A 23,113-nucleotide genomic window follows, 5' to 3' on the forward strand; every position below is an offset into this window, starting at 1 on the left:
AAACTATCCAATGGAAAAAAGATAGCATTTTCAGCAAATGGTGCTGGTTCAACTGGAGGCCAGTATGTAGAAGAATGCAGATCGATCCATGCTTATCACCCTGTACAAAGCTTAAGTCCAAGTGGATCAAGGACCTCCACATCAAACCAGATACACTCAAACTAATAGAAGAAAAAGTGGGGAAGCATCTCGAACACATGGGCTCTGGAGAAAATTTCCTGAACAAAACACCAATGGCTTATGCTCTAAGATCAAGAATGGACAAATGGGATCTCATAAAACTGCAAAGCTTCTGTAAGGCAAAGGACACTGTTGTTAGGACAAAACGGCAACCAACAGATTGGGAAAAGATCTTTACCAATCCTACAACAGATAGAGGCCTTATATCCAAAATATACAAAGAACTCAAGAAGTTAGACTGCAGGGAGACAAATATCCCTATTAAAAAATGGGGTTCAGAGCTAAACAAAGAATTCACAGCTGAGGAATGCCAAATGGCTGAGAAACACCTAAAGAAATGTTTAACATCTTTAGTCATAAGGGCAATGCAAATCAAAACAACCCTGAGATTTCACCTCACACCAGTGAGAATGGCTAAGATCAAAAACTCAGGTGACAGCAGATGCTGGCGAGGATGCGGAGAAAGAGGAACACTCCTCCATTGTTGGTGGGATTGCAGACTGGTACAACCATTCTGGAAATCAGTCTGGAGGTTCCTCAGAAAATTGGACATTGAACTACCTGAGGACCCAGCTATACCGCTCTTGGGCATATACCCAAAATATGCCCCAACATATAACAAAGACACATGCTCCACTATGTCCATAGCAGCCTTATTTATAATAGCCAGAAGCTGGAAAGAACCCAGATGCCCTTCAACAGCCTATGAAATTCATAGGCAAATGGATGGAACTGGAAAATATCATCCTGAGTGAGGTAACCCAATCACAGAAAAACACACATAGTATGCACTCTTTGATAAGTGGATATTAGCCCAAATGTTCGAATTACCCTAGATGCACCGAATACATGAAACTCAAGAAGGATGACCAAAATGTAAATGCTTCACTCTTTCTTTAAAAGGGGAACAAGAATACCCTTGGCAGGGAATAGGGAGGCAAAGTTTAAAACAGAGGCAGAAGGAACACCCATTCAGAGCCTGCCCCACATGTGGCCCATACATATACAGCCACCCAACTAGATAAGATGGATGAAGCAAAGAAGTGCAGGCCGACAGGAACCGGATGTAGATCTCTCCTGAGAGACACAGCCAGAATACAGCAAATACATAGGCGAATACTAGCAGCAATCCACTGAACTGAGATCGGGACCCCCGTTGAAGGAATCAGAGAAAGGACTGGAAGAGCTTGAAGGGGCTCAGGACCCCATATGAACAACAATGCCAACCAACCAGAGCTTTCAGGGACTAAGCCACTACCTAAAGACTATACATGGACTGACCCTGGGCTCCAACCTCATAGGTAGCAATGAATATTCTAGTAAGATCACCAGTGGAAGGGGAAGCCCTGGATCCTGCTAAGACTGAACCCCCAGTGAATGTGATTGTTGGGGGGAGGGTGGTAATGGGGGCGGATGGGGAGGGAAACACCCATAGAGAAGGGGAAGGGGAGGGGTTGGGGGATGTTGGCCCGGAAACTGGGAAGGGGAATAACAATCGAAATGTAAATAAGAAATACTCAAGTTAACAAAGATGAAAAAAAAAGAAATTATTCTTCAACATGGAAATAACACAGTAAGTGTTGGTCATTAGCAAAGCTAAACTTCAGTTTGCCTTTTAGAGCATCTACAAAATGCAGGACACACTCAAGAAGACACGGACTCGCATGGCATAAGGTAAGAGAAATAGTTATTTTATTTTGCACAAGAACGAGCTTCTACTGAACAAATTCAAACCAAATAACATTAAGTGCAGTAAACGAGGAAATGGGGGTGGGGTGACTTCTCCGGTTAGAAAATGTTACATAACCATGCCTGTGCAGTATTTTATCATTACAATAGCTTGTTTCAGGGTTCGGAGTGCACTGTACAGATGTGTCAGCTTCTTGGATTCTGAAAATATAGCTCACTCACTGCCTTTCATTCCATGGCTTCAGTGAGGAACCTCGCTGGTTCAGGAAGAGTCTGAGCTAGGACATGTCCTGTGCCTGTGGAGGGAGGGAGAGAGGGAGAGACTTCCCCAGAGCTGATGGGCTCAGGCTTCTTCTCCAGGGCTGGGGATGTCAAGGCCTGTGATTCACAGCCATTCCTCCATAAGGTGATCCCAGGAACAGTAAAGGCGGAACTGCCATCTGGTTTCCTCAGTGATGTTCCTCAAAGCTCTACAGAGCCGTAATCGCCATCAGTCTGCCCAGCCATTGACACAGTTGCATTTGGCTGGCCGCACATCACTTTTTTTCTTTTTTGTTTTTTGGTCTTTTTAAATGAGAAATCATTCTTTGAACAGGTATCTCCCATGAGGCAGTTAACTTCACAGCTCCTGGAGGCACTGTGGGTCCACTGAGCAGCACACGTGGCCGTTCTAGAGACAAGAGCAGAGAGGAGAGAAAATCGGGGGTGAGTTCCCAAACCGTGCACAGATTCTCACGCTTACTGACTATGGTTAGCACCTAGAAGCAGCTGCACCCAGTGTGTGGCCATCTTTGCAGCCCTGAAAGACAAACTGTCCTTAGGACGACTACTATAGAGTCTACCATCAGGCTCACTGACGTGATCAGCCGTCTCGCTTATGTTTCTTTGTTTATTCACAGATACGCATTGAGTAGACTTAGATGAGTAATGCAGACCCACTCGCTGACCACACGACCATGCTTACAGTTTATCAGGAAGAAGATAGCAAGTACCGGAAATGAGTAATAAAAAGTATGGAAAGTGCTAGAAATGTGTTTGGAGAAAATGCTTGTGTATCCTTAGAATCGACATGTTCTCATACCAGTCTTCAGTGTAAAGGCGTTTGGAGATGGGGCATTTGAGAAAGTGAATTAGGGTATGAATCCAATTACTTAGGAGATGTATGCAGAAGGGTCAGGAGTTCAGGGTCATCCTTAGCTACTTGGTATATAGCAAGAAAAAGGCCAGTCTGGGTTATGTAAGATACTGGGAGGGCAGGCAGGGTAGGAAAACAGATTCATTCTTCCTCCCTCCCTCCTTCCCTCCCTCCCTCCCTCCCTCCCTCCCTCTCTCCTTCCCTCCTTTCCTCTATCTCCCTCCCTCTCTCCTTCCTGCCTTCCCTCTATCTCCCTCCTTCCTTCCCTCTCTCCCTCCTTCCCTCCTTCCTTGCCATCAAGTGAGGAGACAATTATAAGCCATCAGGAAGAGGCATTATGGCTTGTCAGACTCTAGTTCTCCTGGCACCTTGATCTTGGACTTTGAAAAGGATTTTCCCAGTCTCTGAAGCTATGGAGAATCCATTTCTGCCATCTAAGGTGTCCAGCTTAGGGCACCCTGTTTCAGCGTCATGAAATAAGAGGAGATATAATAGTATTGGTGAATCCACCAGAGAGCTCTCCGAGGCTGGTGTCGGGGTAGACCTGGAGAGGTGACAGTGAAGGCAACGAAAACCCCGAAGACCCTGGCGGCAAAGGTGGACTTGACTCATGTGGGCTGCGTGAGGGGCTCTGCGGTGATGCAGACATGCACCAAATCCTGGAAAACTGCACCAGATAAAGAAGAGTGATCTGAGTGGGAGATTACGCTGAGGACGCTTATGGGACAGTGTGAGATTGAAGTGGCAAGGGCGGGGAAGCAGGGAAGAAACAGATGTGCAAAGCAACTTAGTACAGCATTAAAGCAGTAGAGCCACACAGAGGTACAGCCCCCCTCTTTGGTTCCCCATCTGTCTCCTTGTCTATCTAACGGTGGAACTCAGGACAGTGCGTTCTGTCGGACATCTTACCACATGTCCTAAACAAATTTCCCAATTTCACCCTGTTACTGTCACAGAGGAAGCACCACTGACATTCATACTTTTTTAATACAGAAACTGGATCTTAAACTCCTGTCCAAAACCACAGTTAAAAAGTGACAGAACTGGGATCAAAGCAGGTTAATCTGGATCTAATGCTCAGCTCTCTTTCAGGTTTTCTCTCAGAGAATGGCTTTAGGAGTGGGAGGGGTATTATACCTGACAACATCAAAACTGTTAAAGACAGTCTCCTCAGAAAGTTTCTTACTATTCTAGCCTTTGCAGACCCATTCAAATGAGGAAGCAAGCCAGCCTCCATCGAAGCAGAGGGCCACCTGTGAAAGCTAGCCCTTGTCCTTGACTGGGTAAATACCCAGAGTTCTTGTTCTGGCCCCAAGATACAGTGCCATCCTCTCTTGGCCCAGCTGTGCCACATACAGCTTGAACATTATGCTCAGAGGCAGAAGTTTTCTATCCATAATCTTGTTGCTAGGATACACATCAGTTTCTCAACCTGTATGGCTTTGAAACAAAAGGTGGAGAAACTGTGGCAGCATCTCTCATGGTTGCAAGTGGCATCAGGAATCTGAGGAAAAGCCATTACTGTTGCCCCCATGCATTCCAGAAAGGACGCATTTTCCAAGAGCCTCTTGGCATGTTTTCTTAGTCCCCATTTGTATGCTACCCTGCTGTAGATAAAAGCACTACAAACTGTACAATTGTTTCACAACTGAGAAAGCATTTAGTTCATACTTTAAAACTTAATGAAAATCACATGGGATTCTAGATTCAGCAATGGCAGAATTTATTCTATAAATTAAAATCTGTGACATTTCAAAAAACCATAAAGGTTACTGGAAGCCATGATGACTGGCAAGCAGGCACTGGGTCGGGATTCAACCTTAAAACAGTAGGAATGTACCCTGTGATTCCCTTTTGCTTGGGACTTACTCTAAGGTACTCCATAGTCTGTTAGCCACACAAGACTGTACCTCAGGTAGAAGTCTGGAGAAGTCAGAAGACAGCTCGGGAGCTAGGAGATGGGCTTGAGACTGAGGGGGAAATATTTAGACTCTCACAGGAGAATGAAGGAAGCAGAGAGCCTCAGCGGGGGTGTCGGAGTGTGAGATGAGGAGACATTTGGGAGGATGAGAAGCAGTGTTCAAAATCTGTGCCTGACCGAGTCACAAAGGATAGAGAACTCAAAACTCACACCCAAAGTCTCAAAGGACAATGGTGACAGATGAAATACTACCTCAACCTTAGAAAATTCACACTCAACCTAAAATAATATTGGAAAAGATCCACATAAGAGGAAAAGAGCCAAGCTCCCACAAGTGTGAGGCGATTGGCCGTTACCTAACTACCTGCTAGAACAAAGGGTTTTCAGATGATTCCAATAGACTTGGCATCTATACAACATAATCCACATAAAACCCTATATACTGTAACACTCACAGAGTATATCACAAGAGAACAGGCTAATTCTAATGAGGAGAGAAGCAATAGGTGGCAATGATTCCAAGATGACTCAGAAGGAAGTCTCTAATGAAGACTAAATGTACCATTGTGAGGCCCAGTCTCAGACAGACAGACAGACAGACAGACAGACAGACCAAGATATATGGACACGTGGCAAGAATCGGAGAAATTAAAATATAAAGAATTGGGTGGAAATTCAGGAGTGAAAGGAGTGATGTCTGAAGTAAAGAATTCACTAGCTAGATTGAGCAGGTTAGCGATGGCAGGAGCCAGTAGCTGAAGAGAGCACAGTAGAAATGACCCATCTAGAAAAGAGAAAGACTGCATCAAAACAGCTTTACCCCAGGGCCACGGAGCCATCTCAACAGAGCGTAACTGGAATCCTAGAAGACTAGGAAGGAGGGACAGGAATCTGAAAATCTCCGCACACGTGCGTGCGTGTGTGCGTGCGCATGCACACACAACCCGCATGCATGCACATCTCTAGAAACACCATGAGCAAACTGCTATGATGGGGTGTTACGGAGGAGACACGAGCAGGGGAGAGACACACTACATACAAAAGAACCAAGTTCAGATGATGGCTCAATCAGAAATGATAGAAACACAGAAACAATGAACACACCCTGCAAATGGTTGGAGCAAATCCGTCGTCCTGAACTTTATATCCACTAACATAGCTTTCAGAAATATTTTCAGATAGATGCAAGTGGAGACAGTTTCTTTCTGTAGGTCTACAATAGAGACTTTCCTCTACTGACAGTAGAGAAGAGACACATGGAGTTATTCAGATTATAGCAGAATGGAATGACCGGGAGGAACCAGGCATAGACTGCCCCATGTAAGAGGAGATAGAAAGCAGAAGAAATGGTAAGAATGTAAACAAATATAAGAATATTGTTTTATTCCTTTACTTTTCTTAAAAATGGATGATTAGATAAAAGCAAGGGTATAGAATTATAAGAAGAGTGTCGGCAGGCATATCGTCTATGATCAGTGTGTACAAATAGGCTCATGATAAGTTATATACTTACAACATTTCTATATTTCAATGACTAGTATTCTGCTAAGTAATGCGATGAATTGATATATATTAAAATCTCTAGAACAATAGGTAATATCAATTGTAGCTTAAAATAGAGGAAGAAAGTTTTTATTGCATTTACTGGTCATGTGGGAGGGCACACATGGACCATGGTGTGCACATAATGGCCGGAGGACATCTTTTGATAACGGGCTCTCTGTTTTCACTATGTGGGCCCCAAGATTACATCAGACTTGGTGGCAAGTACCTTTGTATATTAAGCCATCTTGCTGCCCCCATCCCAAAGTAAAATAAAATTCAAAACGTTAATAAAATGAAAGGCAGGAATGGAGCAACAGGAAACTAAGTAATAGATGGATCAATGACAAAAGGAGTTGTTTCCCATTCTTGTCAAAGAATGGCCCTGAATGTGTAGGGACTAAAGGCCCATTGTCTTAACTAATTAAAATTTTACTCTGAATTTTAAACCATGGGTTAGGATATAGTGCTATAGTAAAGTACACATGGGAGGCTTGGATTTGATCTCTGGCATATAAAATATATTCGTATATACATCATCTATCCATCTATCCACCTATCATCTATCTATCTATCTATCTATCTATCTATCTATCTATCTATCTATCTATCTATCTATCTACCTACCTACCTATCCATCCATCCATCCATCCATCCATCTATCTATCTATCTTACTTGTCTGTCTGTCTGTCTGTCTATAATTTGTAGTTTTAGAAACAAAGTTACACTGTGTACCCAGGGCAGTCTCAAGTCACACTCTTCTTAGCTTCCTGACTGCTGGTATCATACTTGGTGACTACCAACATGAGTCAAAATTGACTTCAAGTCAACAATGAATATCTACAAGAATACATGGTTGGTTCAACAAAAACCATCAAAGTGCATGTATTCTGTGATTCCATCCATGATGGAACATGAACAAACTGTGAATAAATAGAATTGAGATTGACAACAGGAAATAGATAGTACTTGAAAGCGGACAAAAAGATAGCATTGGATATGTTATCCATTCTGTTTTATCAAACTCACAAAAGTATATGCCTGACTGTGGACTTCATCAGAATATATATTTTCTTAATCAACATTAAAATAAAAGAGGCTCACTGAAATACAGCAACAGTAACCATATGTGATTTGGAACGGCTTCAATGAGGAACTGCGGTGTTACTACCCGGCACAGTGAACTTCCTTGAGACCTTGCTGTTCCTTTTCATGGTCATCACTGAGTAGCCACTGACGGCGCTTTCATGCTGAACTCAATGCTGAGGGCATCCTACTGTGCGCAGAGCTGACTCACATCACAGAGAGTGTCTTAGGTTAGAGTGTAGAGACGCTGGCTGGGGTGCTGTGTGACAAATGTGCTTTGCTCATGGACATCTACCATGCACAAGAGCGACAACGTTGGCTATTTCTGTCAGCCTTGGACATTGTTATGGAAAGGATGATTTATGAGAGTTTAAATTATTTAAACATTGAATGATTTCTTCTCTTATGTTAATAGCTGTGACTTTTAGAGAACTCTACTCGTTCTGATTTATTTGTGGGGCAGTGTTTTCTTATTAGTTTGCATATATTTCTCATCTATCAAAAATTCAAATGCACACCACATTGGAACAAACTCCATCAACAGACCTCTACCAATCTGGGTGTGTCTGCGAGATTTACTTTCTGTCTGTCAATGCTAATGTAGAGGCTCGCTTTCACTCTTTCCAATTCTCAGTTTCTGTTTGATGAAGGTAATGTTTAGAACGTCAGTAACTTCGGTCTTAAAACCAGCACTCAGTTATTTGACCTCCTTAGGCACCTGGGTAAAGGGCCCTTCTTCCCAATCCAAACATCTCTGCTCAGTGAAGATCTGCTTATCAGCTCCTTCCATTGCTTAAAGCTCTGGAATCATAAAACTTCTTGACTGTAAGATTTAGGAAAAGGTACATTTCCAATTCCCACAGTTAACCTCAGAGTAGAAGATGCCTCTTGGATCTTTAGAAGAGTAAATCTGATCATAATTCCAGAAAGATAAAAGAAGGAGGGAGGTGAGACAGTTCAGTGGGTTAGAGTTATTGCTGTGCAACCATGAGCACCCGAGTTCAAATCCCCATGGCCACAGAAGAAGCAGGACTTGGCCACATCCACCTATAACTCAGCATGTTGTGTGTGCCAGGGTAGAGACAGGAGGATTCTGGGGGCTTGCTGCCCGTCAGCCTAGCTCCATGTTCAGTGTAAGGCCCTGTCTCAAGAGAACAAGGCAGAGAGTGATGGAGTAGAACACCCAGGCTCCTCTTTAGCCTCTGCTCTTGCACACGGGCACAGGCATACACACCTGCATGTGTGTGCATGTAACATACACACATGCATATAACACATACACAACAGTTTAAAAGGCAGGAAGGAATGCATTAGTGCTTCTCTCTAGTCATCTCTACTGCCCAGCTCTATCTTACTAAGGGGATCCTGGTTCCTCAGTAGGTCAGTGGCTCACAAGCTGTCTGGTTTCTTGCCTCTGTACGGACTTCCTGTCTCCATCACAGCTATAGAAAGTGACCTTATTTCTGGCATGATCGTATCAATGCCCTTCTGCAGCACAACAACCAAGATTTATTGCTTACTCACTCTGAAAGTGCTGAGCAACCTGTGAATATTTTCTATGGGAATCTTCTCCGTTAATTCTTACAGCAACCGTTCAGTGGTGTAGTTCAAAAGTGTTTCCATTTTTGGAGGAGTTGAGTCCAAAAGAAGGCAGGTGCCCCCTGTCACATATCAACATCGTTCCGAGGCAGTCTGACTTCTCAGACTGCAGGGCAGCTTTGTCCCACACGACATTCTGTAGTGGTGGAAATGTTCTCTGCATGTGTCGAGCATGTGACTGAATTAGTAGAGTGCTTGTCTGGCATGCATGATGCTGGGATGTGTGCCCAACGCTACCAAGGCCAGGTGTGGTGGTACATGGCAGTCAGTGAGAGGGAGAGGCAGAGAACCAGAAGGTTAAGGCCATTCTTTCCATTACAAATCAAGTTTGATAACAGCTGGAGATACGAGAGACCCTGGTTCTGAGGAAAAAATATCACTGTCCACATATGTCATCTAATACTGCAGTCAGCAGCCACAGGAGGCTGCTGGGCAATGAAAAACTGGATAGTGTAGCAAGGATCTGAACCGTAAAGTCTTTATTCAGTTAAAGACCCCACAATATAACTCAAGACAGACAATGAGCTAGTACTACAGATGTGCTTCCAGGAATGACTGAATCTACAGGGCACACCCCTAGGATAAGCACAAGCCCCACATCGATTTTAAGTCTTTTGATTATTGAGTAGATATTATAGAAGTGCTAATTAAATGGAGCCCATCATCGTTGTTAGTTTCTATTAAGTAGAATAAAGAGCTCTAAGCAGGGGAGACAGAGGGGAACGGTCAGAACCAGTGCTCAGAAAACACTTCACTGTGAACTGTGCTTCTTCCAGTGCTCTGTCCAAAGCTTCATTTACATGAACTTCAGTTTTAAAACAACCCATTAAATAATACAAGTGGATAACTTGGATACATTTGGTAAAAATGAACATAATCTTACAAGGCGCATTTACTGATAAGGCAGGTGGCATCGCACAGCAATTTCTAAGAATCAATACTTACCAAAGAAAATAGGAATTCAACATCAGAACATGCCTTTTGGAAGACATTCTTATCAAGAGACAAGAGTGCAGGGTCATTTACAGGGCACTGGGTGACAGGAAATAACCCTTAAAAGCCCGGTTGTTTCTTGCAGAGCTCTACTTGACCTGACCTTTATCCCACTCCCAGTTAGATATTTTTCTTGTCCGTGTGCAGAACATTATTGTAACAATTCAAAGGAGTAAGAGGATTCATTGTGATTTGGTAGTCAGATTGCCAAAAAAAAATATCTACTGTACACCAGTGCTTTGGTGTTGACGTGTGCATGGTTGCATGCATTCCTATCAAATACAAAACCACACAGCATATGTATGCATTATTAGTAACCTGCATTAGAAATGCTCTTCAAATTTGCTGGTGCACGTGCAGAAAGATGGGAAAACGTCCACTCAAAATCTTGACTGACAAATTGCATTCATTGGAGGAGCTAGGGGTGTGGATTCAAAGAAGGTGCAGCGGACATCGCAAAGTTTCAGGTGTTTCGGGTTTCTTTGTCCTGTCACATGCAGCCCTTCTGGTGAGAAATTATATGAGGAGAAGATGCACGAGAGTGTTCTGTGGATAACAAAGGCTCACGGAAAAGCCAGAGCCGACAAGGACCAGAGGTGCTGAGCGGATTCTGATGTCTCTCTCTGACTTTTTAATTGTCTTTAATATCGCTGCTTTTGTTATAGCGTCAATCTCCAAGTTACGACCCGGAAGCACAGAGTGACAACACTAGGTCCTGTTTTGTAGGGATATCAATCAAGTCACTCTTGAACCTAGTCACGGTGAGCCCATGCCGCCTGCTCTGTATGTATTGCAGGCAGTTACTGAAGTAAGTGCTATAATGCTGTTTTCCCACGAGAATAAAGTGTAAAATCTTTATAATGATTTTACCAACTGTAGGAATAAAATATGATAAGCATCAGACCCTAAGTTCTTCAATTTGGTGTAACTGACCACAACAGCCGCGAAACACACCCATTTTTGCAAGATTGATTTTCACTTTAGAAAACGTAATGTATCTACTTTGTCAATATATTTTATGGAACTCATAAAAGGACTAGATAAAAATCAATGGGATAATATTGTCTTCCATTATAAAAAGAGTGATGAGGATGGCATGGCTTGCCACACTAGGACCCTGAGTTGTTACTGCGCATGCTGGCGGCAGCACATACGGGCTCCTTTACCCGGAAGACCTATCTCTGATTTACAAGGCAGTCAGCGCGGTACTAACAAAGCTGACCACCTCTGCTCACAGGACACATACACAAGCTGTGAGCAGCTCCCTGTCACCCAGGGGGAGCAGCATCTCCAGGGCATGGGCTCACCTGACAGGGGGGTGCTCACTCCTGCACCCGAGAGCCTTACCTTGCACTGGCAGAGGGTGCACTCCGTGCCGTGCTTGATCCAGGAAGACCCAGTGAAGCGAACCACGTTCATCTCGTCCAGGCAGGTTTTGGTGATGTCATTGCGGATGGTGTCAGCCTGACAAGGATCGGTGACACAGCGTGGGCAGCACTCGTTCTCAGGAAGGACACTAAATTCACACTCTACCTCTGGGCAAGCCAGGGGCCAGCAGTCAACTTCTCCTTGCTGTGAGGGAAAGGACAGGTAAGGAGGAAGGACAGGATTGAGATTTTTATACTTAGAGGTCCAAAGCCCGTGCATCTTCAGAGAGCCTACGGAAGCCCCACAGGATGATGGCATCTCTTTTGCAGTGGACGGTTAAACAGTGTCTGAGTACGAAACAAGAACAGCATAGAAACAAAAGCAACAACCTTTTCCTCAAACAGTACGAGAACAACCCCATCTCCTCTATGGCACAGGGGAAGAGCAGAAGAGGTTTAAATGAGTGCCGGTCCTTGGATAGCCTTGATTCTCTCCGCTAACTTACTTATTAACCTCAAAGAAAGGTTAATCCCTCACACCCCTTAAAACAGAAAATAAATACAAACAGAATTTGTCAGTTTCCTTGCTAAGGTATATGTTTTTTCAGAGAAAGGGCTTTGAACACACCACCCCAACAAATCAACATAAAATCGGACAACACAAAATTTGATTTCCCTCTTGTTTTATTTCACATGGGAAACTGGGAACTGGACCTTTAAAAAAACAGTTCCCACCTCTTGTCTACTTTTCTTCTCAGTTTTTAATCTCAAAGTTGCAGGGATGAAGGCAGCCTTGGGGTGCAGAAACTGACTTTGTTCTCCCGATTGATTTCTGGTTGAAAGGACAAAACGGCAGCCACGCAAAAGTGGGGTCCTACAATATTGGCACACAGACAGGAAGGGGCCTGGCCATGGCTTCAAATGTGTCTTTCCTGGACACTTTAATACAAAGACACATGCAGCATCTGTCCCTTTTCCTTTACACACTCAGGAATGAGCAAGAAATGTAGTCAACTGGAAAAAGGTGGCGATTCTTTTTTTGTCTCTAAATCTTTTCTCCTTTAGTCATCATTTCCGGGAAAAGTTTCACACACAAGGGCAAACATCCAATTCTAGTGTATTCATCGTGCAGCTATGGAGTGTGGGACTGAAGAACATAGGAACCATGCAGCAGTGCAGACAGGAACAGAATTTAGCAAGAAGGAGTGATTTCTTTTTTCCGTTTTATAACACATGCATGGGTAGATGTGTGTATGCATGTTTGAGGGTTTTTTTGGCATGTGTGTGAATGTGTGTGTGGAGATGACATTCATGTCTAGAGGCTTAAGACTGATGGCACATATTAGCCTTGCTTGACCGTCCACCTCGCTCACCGAGGCAGAGTCCTCAGAGCCAGACTCATCAGTAGGATGCCTTGGGTCCTCTGCCTCTGCCTGCCACTGCCGGAGTGACTGGAGGCCATCATGCCTACTTGGTGTTGACTTAGGCATCTGAACCATGTTCCTCACTTTAACCTTTAGACCCATTTCTCCACTTCCGATATGTTATCTTTGTTTTGTTTCAGGTGTGAGGAATTAACAGAGACTGGTTAACAAGTTTACTTGGGGAAAGAGTGATTTTTTTCATGAATACACAGTTCATAATTATCTTTAAGCACAGGATGGATGGAATAAAAGGCACAGTAGACTTTTCTTAGCTTAGGCTAAGGAGTACTTCAAGAGGTATCGCCCTCAGAGAAGGATACACAGTGTGGACCACTCCAGCTCTCCAGAGGACTGGATCTTACCTTTCTAGTGCTACAACCCTTTAACACAGTTCCTCTTATTGTAGTGACCCCCAACTATAAAATTACTTCATTGCTACTTCATAACTAACTTTGCTACTGTTATGAATCATAATGTAAATATTTGATATGCAGGATATCAGATATGTAACCCCATAAATGACTTGTTTGACCTCCAACGGGGTCACGACCCACAGGTTGATAACCACGGCTCCAGAGGCTGCCCTTGCGTTTCTCTCTCCGACTGGTTACCCAGGCTCTGTGGTTGTAGCTGTCAGCATTCTAGTCAGTCACATGCTGCTGATGGGTGGAAGGGGATGCTTTCCTGTTTAACTTACCAAGCAGCGGCACTGACGGCAATCCTGGACCCAGGTGTCACCGCTGTTGTACACGGTTTCCCCGTTTTGATGCAGGCACTGGCTGCTCAGCCTTGGGTCGCACTCAGGGCAGCAGGAGAGGTCAACTGTGGGGTTTTCGCAGTCACAGACCATCCGTCGACACATAACAAATCCAGTCTGCGGTAAAAAGGGAACAGGGTGTTACTGCTCAGCTCGGTTTCTCAGGGTGCCACAGCACGCACAGGATGTGAGAGCGACCCCATCTACTCGGCTAATAAAGTGTCATTGAAATCCCACTTTGAAAGTAACAGAGGTGCGCCCAAGGCCGGGAGACTTCTCATTTCCTTTTCATTCTACTTCTACTTCTTAAATGTCTTGACCAAAAGAAAACTTCTGGAAACTGACTAGTGTATGGTAATGGTCATCATGTCGTCCACAGTTATATTAAGCATATTATGATATTCAACTTCATTATACATATGTATGTATATATGTATAAAATGAACTTGATATTTATATTTTTATATTTAAAAATTATCAAATATTTATATATTTGACTATTATATGGCAATTTGGTTACTAATGAAATTTTGTTTTTTGGTGTATTAAAGCACGATGTGTCATTATACTGCTTTGTAGCTAGTTAATAAACCTCACAAATGGCCAAGTTTCTGGAATAATTAGGCATTATGTTTTTTTATACAAATATCAATTTCATTCATAGTAGTTGACTATTTTGTCCATAAGATTATTCATTTAACTGTAATTTAAGTACTGATCATTAACTAGGTTAACACAAAGAATGGGTGCCTAACATAACATTTATCCAGAAAGAGATGTTCCACTCGAGTGAAGGCTTATCTATTCTGATTCCTTTATTCTTTCATTCAAATAGGATATTATGACTAAGAAAAAATTAACACAGTAATAGAATGTTATTAATGTAGATAAATACATTGTGATAAATGGTACATTGTTCGGTAATAAATGCACATTGTTCAGTAACAAAAAGAAAAATAGATACACGACTGTGGGAAAATGTATCAGGCAGAAAGAAGCTGGGCACAAAGGCCATGCCCTGTCTGGTTCCACTTATTTGAGGCTCTAGAAAATAAGAACTTAATTCTAGTTGTTATTTAACTGGAAGCAGAGTTGGCCTTGCTGGCAGGGGGGTAGAGGGGGGGACTATCTAGGAAGGACAAAGATGTTTTGTTTCCACCAACCTGGCAGGAACACACAGAGCACCTGTCGTTCTCCAGCACCCAGATCTGGCCGTTGTGTTTGACTTTCCCGTCGTGCACGCAGTCCCCTGTGCAGTTCTTTCCATGGGGACACCGGCAATCGTAGCCACCGTCCAAGTTGAAGCAAATGGTGTCATTGGCACAGCTGTGCCTCCCAGTCCCACATTCATCAATATCTATGGCCAAGAGAAGCAGCACAGTATGACCCAGGATATTCTTGGTTTCAAGCCATTGCAGTCAAGTGCGGTGTCTTTTGCATTGACCCAGGTGTGCTTCCCCCCTTAAGTGGTCACTAAGGCACTAGATTATGTGGGGAGTTCACGGGAAAGCATTGTTCAATTTTGATTTTAAGAAAAGATAACCTTAATATGAATTTTAACTTTCATATTTGTCTAAATCCTAAAGGATGTGAGAAACATTAGTCTCTCTGGAAGTAGCGACATAACTCAATTTATTAAATAAAGCAGCTTCCTGGTGGCAATTCCAAAAGTGTCCTGATGTTTTCCCGGGGATATCATTCCCAGAGTCACACTGGTAGTTACAGAACATCCCTTTTTAGTGGGAGGAAAGCTGGGGTGCCGAGGCACTTTATTCTATTTCAAACCCTATTCCCACGGCCACCTCCACACAATGCATTTCCTGCATTTTGTCCTGGTGTCCTTCCCTCAATGTCTAGGGTTGCTGGCAACGTCCTTGAACCTTTCTACACAGTAGAGAGGGAAGAGACCGCCTGCAATTACCATCTCTCCCAAGGATGCTAGTCCTTTTTAATTTTCCTTTCGGATTAGCCTTTCAGCCCTGGCCTGACTCAATTGGCAGCTGCCCATTCTTCACCCGGCCTCACCTATTTGGTGGAGGTGGTAGCCTAGAGCATTTTCATACAGATGAAAAGCAAACACATCTTGACCCAGAGATCAGGACTAGAACGAGAGATGTGATTCCTTCTGTTTACCCCATCATTTAAAGGTCACAAGCCAAAATACATTTCAGAGAGATGATATGAGTGGCAGTAACTGGCTATTTCCCATTTCATCTGCTTCTCCTAAGGGACATTCAAGAAAGAAGTCACTGCAAGAGAAGCTGGTTAGGGAGGAACGGTTTAGGAAGGAAGGGGTCAGGGAGGACCAGGTTAGAGAGGAACAGATTAGGGAGGGATGAGTTAGGAAGGAGGAACCAGTCAGGGAGGACCAGGTTAGGGAGGATAGGGTTAGGGAGGACCACATTAGAGAGGATTGGGTTCTGGGAGGGCCAGTTTAGGGAGGATCAGGTTAGAGAAGACAAGGCTAGAGATAAGATGTTGCTGGCAGATTGTGACTGGGAACTGTATACTGATTTTTCTTGAAAAAGTTTCAAGACAGAGACAAGTAATTATTTTTTTAGTTGGTGTCTTGACTCAGTATTGGCTATGTTTAAGTTGTCGATGAAACTGAGCCACATGATGCCTTTTCTCTCTATTCACCACTACTTTATAGTCATTCCTTCTCCACCGAAGCCCTAGGTTGGGACAACTGCTAGTATGATGACCATGGTGACTTCTCTCCTATCTCCACTTGTCAAGGGCAGTGTTTTGTGGTATGGGCTATAATTAGAGAAGTCAGCATTCACATATGCTTTAAAAATTAAGTACTATATACATATATAGCAGGCAAAACTGTCTTTGAGAACAAAATGAAATTTCAAAACTTAGTTCTACAATGGGTTTTTTTCATAATAATAGGATATATTTGATTGTCGGGCTTCAGCCTAGTTAATGTTCTTAGAATTGTGATTACAGTGTGTGACGTACATTAACCATGGTAACCCCATCGCTTTGACTGATCTCCATAGACACCTCTAACTACATAAAGCCCTTTGACATCCTCTGTGAGAGGCTACGGATGGCAGTGGCTGAACGTGTGTGGTCCTCTCTCTCATCCTGATGGATGTCAGGATGAATGTACCATGGTTAGGTACTGCGTCTCCTGCAGGCTGGAAGGACTATGTCTATTTCTGAGAAAGATGATGAGATGCACGGGAAGGTAAAGAGTCATATTTTATGGAAAGCACATTTCTAATAAAGACACGCAGCTCAAGCGCCCTCACGGCTGTAGTTGGCATGGACGTAATTGTTCCACCTGGAAAAAGGAGGTGGTGTGCTCAGTGGACTACTTACAACCTCCGTCTACCAGGGGATCCAGATAAGTTTGAACCAGTTACCTCTTCTAAAAGTTGTCTAAACCAGGCTTACAACCACCAACTAGTTTGAGGGATTGAACTTAGAATTCTGCTTGCATGAGATCATAAAAACTCAAGTGTCACGGCTATTGGTAACTCTTTAGTGAGATGCTGTTAAGTGAACAATGCTGCTGAGCCACGGGTCACATCTTGGTCTCATTGCATTCTGTCTGCAGTAGCATTTGGCTCTGGCCATGCTTGTAGGAGTGAGCTCACTCCCTCTCTTGTATATTCTTCATGCTCAACAAGCATAGTGTGGATGATACTCAACCACACACAAAAAGAGCTGGTGTCTTTTTTTTTTTTTTTTTTCCGGAGCTGGGGACCGAACTCAGGGCCTTGCACTTGCTAGGCAAGCGCTCTACCACTGAGCTAAATCCCCAACCCCAAGAGCTGGTGTCTTTAAGCAATAGCATGTTTGAAAAAGTGCGGTTTAGAGGCATGGGGGAGCAGGTGTGTTGATGAGAACAGTGTCCAGTGTGAGAATGGGGAAGCAGCCATATAGCTGGAGAGCCATGTTCAGCCTGAGATAGAAGAAGGGAAGGAATTTAAACGCCTTTACAAAGGCAATAAAAAGTTACTTTGAGTAAATGCAGACTTTCATTTTAGAAAGATTTCTGTGGCTTCATTTTGGAAAATGGCTTAAGTAGATTGGCATTGGAAGCCGAGAGATCAGTGAACTGGCAGGTTCAGGACTCCAGGCAAGGAACACAGTGTAAGCAGATTGTGAGACCGTTGCTCTGTCAAGTCCTGAGAACCTTCCATGGCCGGCTCATCTGGTCCTCATGGCAGTGGGTGAAGAGGCAAGGAAGCCCTAAGTTTACAGACCGGGAGACTGAGGCTTGAAGTGTTGTGCCACGTTCCCGAGGTCCTTGTCAAGAAGGGTACAGATGCCTGGATGGAAGCCAGGCAGTCAGGACCCAGGCTGGCTCCTCAGCACAAGGCTACCCTAGGGGATGCACAGCGGGAGGAACCGAAAGATCACCACGGGAGAGGACAAATCACGACTGTTCCAGTCTCAGAAAATGTGGATGCTGCTCTACAGAAGCAAGAGTTTCGCAGCATCGGGAAATGGAAGGGGCCAGGGAGGACAGCGAGTGTTCACTCTGTTCACGACCTGTTGTTGGAGTTTCTCTGGGCTTCGGCATAAAGATGTGCAGTGTTGGATACACAGGTCTGGCACTCGTGAGACAGGACTGGACCGAGACAAGAACTTGGTTCAGATACACTTTTCTATTTACCCTTTCAAAATCACTGTCAGACTCACATCCAGACTTCATAGCAGACACTGGAAGTTACTTCCTTAGATCATACCCTTGTTACATCAGTAATTTCATTGTGCTCAACACAGTCCAGGAACAAATTCAAGGCACTCTGAGAAGGTTTCCTTAGTGCAGACGGGGAAGGAGCCCCTCCCTCCCTCCCTCCCTCCCTCCCTCCCTCCCTCCCTCCCTCCCTCCCTCCCTCCCTCTCTCCCTCCCTCCCTCTCTCTCTCCCTCCCTCCCTCTCTCCCTCCCTCTCTCTCTCCTTCCCTCCCTCTCTTCCTCCTTCACATTTGCATCTTTTGTATCATATTTAAGAGTTTTCTCAACACTTCCCACCCTGTCTCATGGACTTCTCCGTTGAGAGCTCACGGCATCCTCTCTCCGGATACACCCACCCCTGTAACCAGTGCAGCTGCCCATATATCCGATATTTACTTGGTGCGTTGAAGTAGATGCATTTAGTTTGTGTCTTCTCATTAAATAAATAGTGTGTGATATTTGGCTTGAACACAATAATCCAATATTCAATTTGAATATTGTTTAGGAGCTTAAAAAGGACAAAAATGTGAGCAAATAAATAGAAAGAATATAATTTTATGGAAAAATACTGGATCGTGTTTCCATTTCTCAAAAGTGCAGGCACAGGAGAAATGGCGGCACGGAGCAGGAAAGCGGCGTTCCGGCGCGTCATCTGGAAAGAAAGTCTGAACTGCTGAGATGGACGGGAAGAACTGCAAAACATTAGTATTTGTATTTATGCGGCTTGTGAGCGCATACCTGACGGACGGAACTGCAGCCGGAGGGGCAGCGCGACGGTGCAGCCATAGTCAAGTCAGGCCTCCGAGTGTGACGCCCACACTCAGAGTAGCTGCGAATGCACTGCCCCGCTTCTCCGATTTGAAGTGTCCCCTCTTTTCTCAAGCAATAGAAAAGTGGCTCCTTCACGGATATAACCATACTCTTAAAGCTGAATCTCTCTCAATACTAATACCACCACTCTGCAAATCACTCCAGGGAAATGGGCAGCTGCAGAGACTTCCGGTCTGTTCCTTAAGCCTCGCAGGTTGGCGCCTTTAAAGCACTCCTCCAGAGAGTGCTGCCTTCTGAGGGAATCGTACGGTTTTCTAAGAAATGCTACAAATTTTATTGATCAATAATAGTAGAATTGGCTTTCAGAACAATATTTTCAAATAAAAAAATTGTATGTTTGTGGGTTATCTTTGAGAGGGATTTCTGTGTATGGTGCCATCTTCCGTTTATCATGTTTGATGTGAATGTGTAATTGCCTTTTGACATTCTGAGATCAAGACTACTTGTTAATTTTCGTTTGAACAGTATGTCTATTTAATGTGTTAAATGTTTATCTATACTATAGTTCACACCCGTTTTTAATTCTGATGTAAATTATAGGCCTAACATAAACAAATCAGTTTAACAGATTTCCCATCTCTCCTCTGTGTGGCTGTTCCTTTTTCTGCTGCTTGATATGATACCCTGACAAAAGGGGATAGAGGGGGATGGGTTCATTTGGGTTTATGTTTGTCTATTGTGGCAGGGAACTCAGGAGCTGGAGCCTGAAGGAGTTGCCCACAAGCAGGAAGCAGAGAGAAATGAATGCTGTGTATAGCCCCCCTTCCCTTTTTAATGAGACCGGGATCTCAGCCCACGGAAATGGATCTACCCACACAATATCATACTTCCCGCCTCAGCTAATTTAGCCAAGATAACCCTCCACAGGCATGCCCAGAAACTCATCGCCCAGGTGATTCTAGATTATATCAAGTTGACCACACCATCATCACACTATCTACCCATTCCCCCCATCTCAGTAAATGTCGCTGGGCAAATAAATATGCCATCTATCATGAGCCGGACTTTGCTCCAGGACTGGCTGGTGATCTAGCATCTGACAAGCAAAACAAAACCTAGGAGCTTGAATCCTAAGGTATACAGTCAGCAAATAAACAAAGGGTCATAGACTATGACTCCAGGAAAATTGGGTATTTCTTTTAAGGAAAGTAAAGCAGGGCCAGTGACCAGATCGTCTGAAGTTGAAGGCTATTTCAAATGGAAAGTCCAGGAGAAACATATGTTTGTATATCTGAATTAAATAAAACCCTGGGGTGAGGTTGGGAGCAGGCGCTCCATGGAAAGCAAAGAGCTCATGCAAAGGAATTGCTCTGGTGTGTTGTTAAAAAAAAATGTCCAGAACGCTGAGAGTGTGTACCGGGTAGCCTGTTATCAACTATGTCAGAGTCAGAGTTTTACTCTGAGAGATGAAAGGCTCCAGAAATGTAAATGGAAGGGTAACATGCTCTGACTTCAGTCTTTTAGGAATCACTCTGGGTGTTATACAGGTCTCAGAGTCAGGGTGGAAGTGGGGTGCTAGTCTGAAGATTACAGTCACAGCCTGGATAAGAGAGACTCCAGGCCACCTTGGTAACTGCAGGGCTGATGGGGACATTGGACGTTTAGTATTTTGAATGAATACATTTAGAAATCTGATACAGTGAGATTAGAAATGAGTTCATCTGCTGGATGTTCGACATGAAGGTTGTAGATGGATAACTCCAAAACAATGGCCTGGAAACCTTGTCCTGGTACCTGAAAATCTTGGACATCTATAAATAAAGGGCTGTGGTATAGTCCCGATGGGTCTGAGGTGCCATGAGAAACGCAGCTGAGATACCTCAGAGACCACGAGATCTGTGAGTCCGTGGCTGGTGAAGAGGACTGAGAGAGGTGCATGCACATTATGTAGACTTGGTCATGGTGACTTCAGAGTGACACAAAAGTAGCTAAGACAATACCCCGCTTGAAACTTGTGCTCATGCATCTGTGAGACAGTAAATACGAGGGTGTTTGTCCTTCTGTTCAAATGAACAAAGTTTGTATGATAGTAGGTGAAATTAGAGCAGGTTTTCCCTGAGGATCAGTGGAAATGATGGGGAAGGAGCTGTTCAGAATTCATCTTCATCCTGCTTGTCAGGGCCAGAGAGGGCCACAAAAAAATGGTGGTGCTTCTGACAATGTCCTAAACGACATTTGCACTGAGCCTAGGCTGGATTTTGACCAGGTAAATAGAAGGTTTGCTGCCTAGAGTCAGCATTGCCCAGAAACCTTGACAAGTGGGGTTCTGTTGGTCAGGGTAAGCCATTACTTCCCTTCTCCACACACACAGCCACATCTCCTAAAGTGGCAGTGGGCATCTAGTTCCCTGTTACCCAAACAGATCACAGCCCCATGACTGCCCCACGCTGTCTCTGCTCACACTGTGTACTAACACTCCCACTTTAACCCCATAGGCTGCTGTGACTTCACACTACTGCCTCACCCTGCACCCCATGAAACTGGCAAGACTTTACTCCCCTTTGAGTGGTTCTTGCTGACTCTCTGAGACACCCCTTCCTCTGCTGAGGGACAGCCTTGGTAGTTCAAGCCCCCATAAATCTTTTTTCTACTCATGAAGTTGTCTGGCTTGATGGTTTCACCGTTCTCTCTCTTACACTGCTGTACGCTTGTGTGACAGTTTGTATGTGCTTGGTCCAATGAGTGCCACTATTAGTAGGTGTGGCCTTGAGAGTAGGTGTGTCAGTGTGGGGGTGGGCTATGAGACCCTCCTCCTAGCTGTGTGGAAGGAAGCCAGTCTTCTAGCAGCCTTCAGTGAAGGTGTAGAACTCTCAGCTCCTCCTGCACCATGTCTGTCTGCACAATGCCATGTTCCTGCTTTGATGATAATGGGCTGAACCTCTGAGTCTGTAAGCCAGCCCCAATTAAATGTTGTCCTTTCTAAGGCTTGCCTTGGACATGGTGTCTGCTCACATCAGTGAACCCTGACTGAGACGGCTTGTGTTAGTTTTAGTCGTTTATAATCATGTTTTTTGCATGTCTTATGTTATTCTTATTTTTTAATGTGCATTTGAGTGTGGGGGTGGTGTGTGCATGTGACTGCATGTGCTCATGAAGAAAAGAGGAATTAAGTCCCCTGGTCTTGAAGCTGCTAGACATGGGTGTTCTACAAGAGCAGAAAGCTCTTTACCCCCGAGCCACTGTTCCAGCTCCTTCTGGCATAATCTTTAAAAAGTAAATTTTAATAAAGCATTATGGGATACAAACATGATTTTATGGAAGGTGAGGAAGATAACAGCTTAATCTGTCTACAAACTGTAATCTGTGGTTCTTGATTCAGCAAAGGCTAGAAATACTAGCTGCAAGGCAAGCTCTGGGACTAGGTTAAGTGATTATTAACGAACACTGAGTATCAGTCCTGGGTAAGACAACAACCTTTCCATCCTTCTGTAAAAATCTGGATGTGCCCCTCCTCCTATGTGACATCTGGGATGTGCCCCTCCTCCTATGTGACATCTGGGATGTGCCCCTCCTCCTATGTGACATCTGGGATGTGCCCCTCCTCCTATGTGACATCTGGGATGTGCCCCTCCTCCTATGTGACATCTGGGATGTGCCCCTCCTCCTATGTGACATCTGGGATGTGCCCCTCCTCCTGTGTGACATCTGGGATGTGCCCCTCCTCCTGTGTGACATCTGGGATGTGCCCCTCCTCCTGTGTGACATCTGGGATGTGCCCCTCCTCCTGTGTGACATCTGGGATGTGCCCCTCCTCCTGTGTGACATCTGGGATGTGCCCCTCCTCCTGTGTGACATCTGGGATGTGCCCCTCCTCCTATGTGACATCTGGGATGTGCCCCTCCTCCTGTGTGACATCTGGGATGTGCCCCTCCTCCTATGTGACATCTGG

General features: G+C 44.3%; 1 protein-coding gene across 2 annotated transcripts in view; it reads right to left on the reverse strand.

The window, feature by feature from the left end:
* Positions 1–1,850: 1,850 nt before the first annotated feature.
* Positions 1,851–23,113, reverse strand: part of Nell2 (neural EGFL like 2) — a 319,573-nt gene continuing 298,310 nt past the window's right edge. For both annotated transcript variants that reach the window (NM_031070.3, XM_087559210.1), the window contains 4 exon segments: positions 1,851–2,539; positions 11,494–11,718; positions 13,635–13,811; positions 14,858–15,051. In NM_031070.3, coding sequence (NP_112332.2) covers positions 2,489–2,539; positions 11,494–11,718; positions 13,635–13,811; positions 14,858–15,051 — 647 coding nt within the window. In that variant the 3' untranslated portion in view covers positions 1,851–2,488.

Source organism: Rattus norvegicus, chromosome 7 (genome assembly GCF_021556685.1).
Source record: "Rattus norvegicus strain SHRSP/BbbUtx chromosome 7, alternate assembly SHRSP_T2T, whole genome shotgun sequence".
NCBI lineage: Eukaryota > Metazoa > Chordata > Mammalia > Rodentia > Muridae > Rattus > Rattus norvegicus.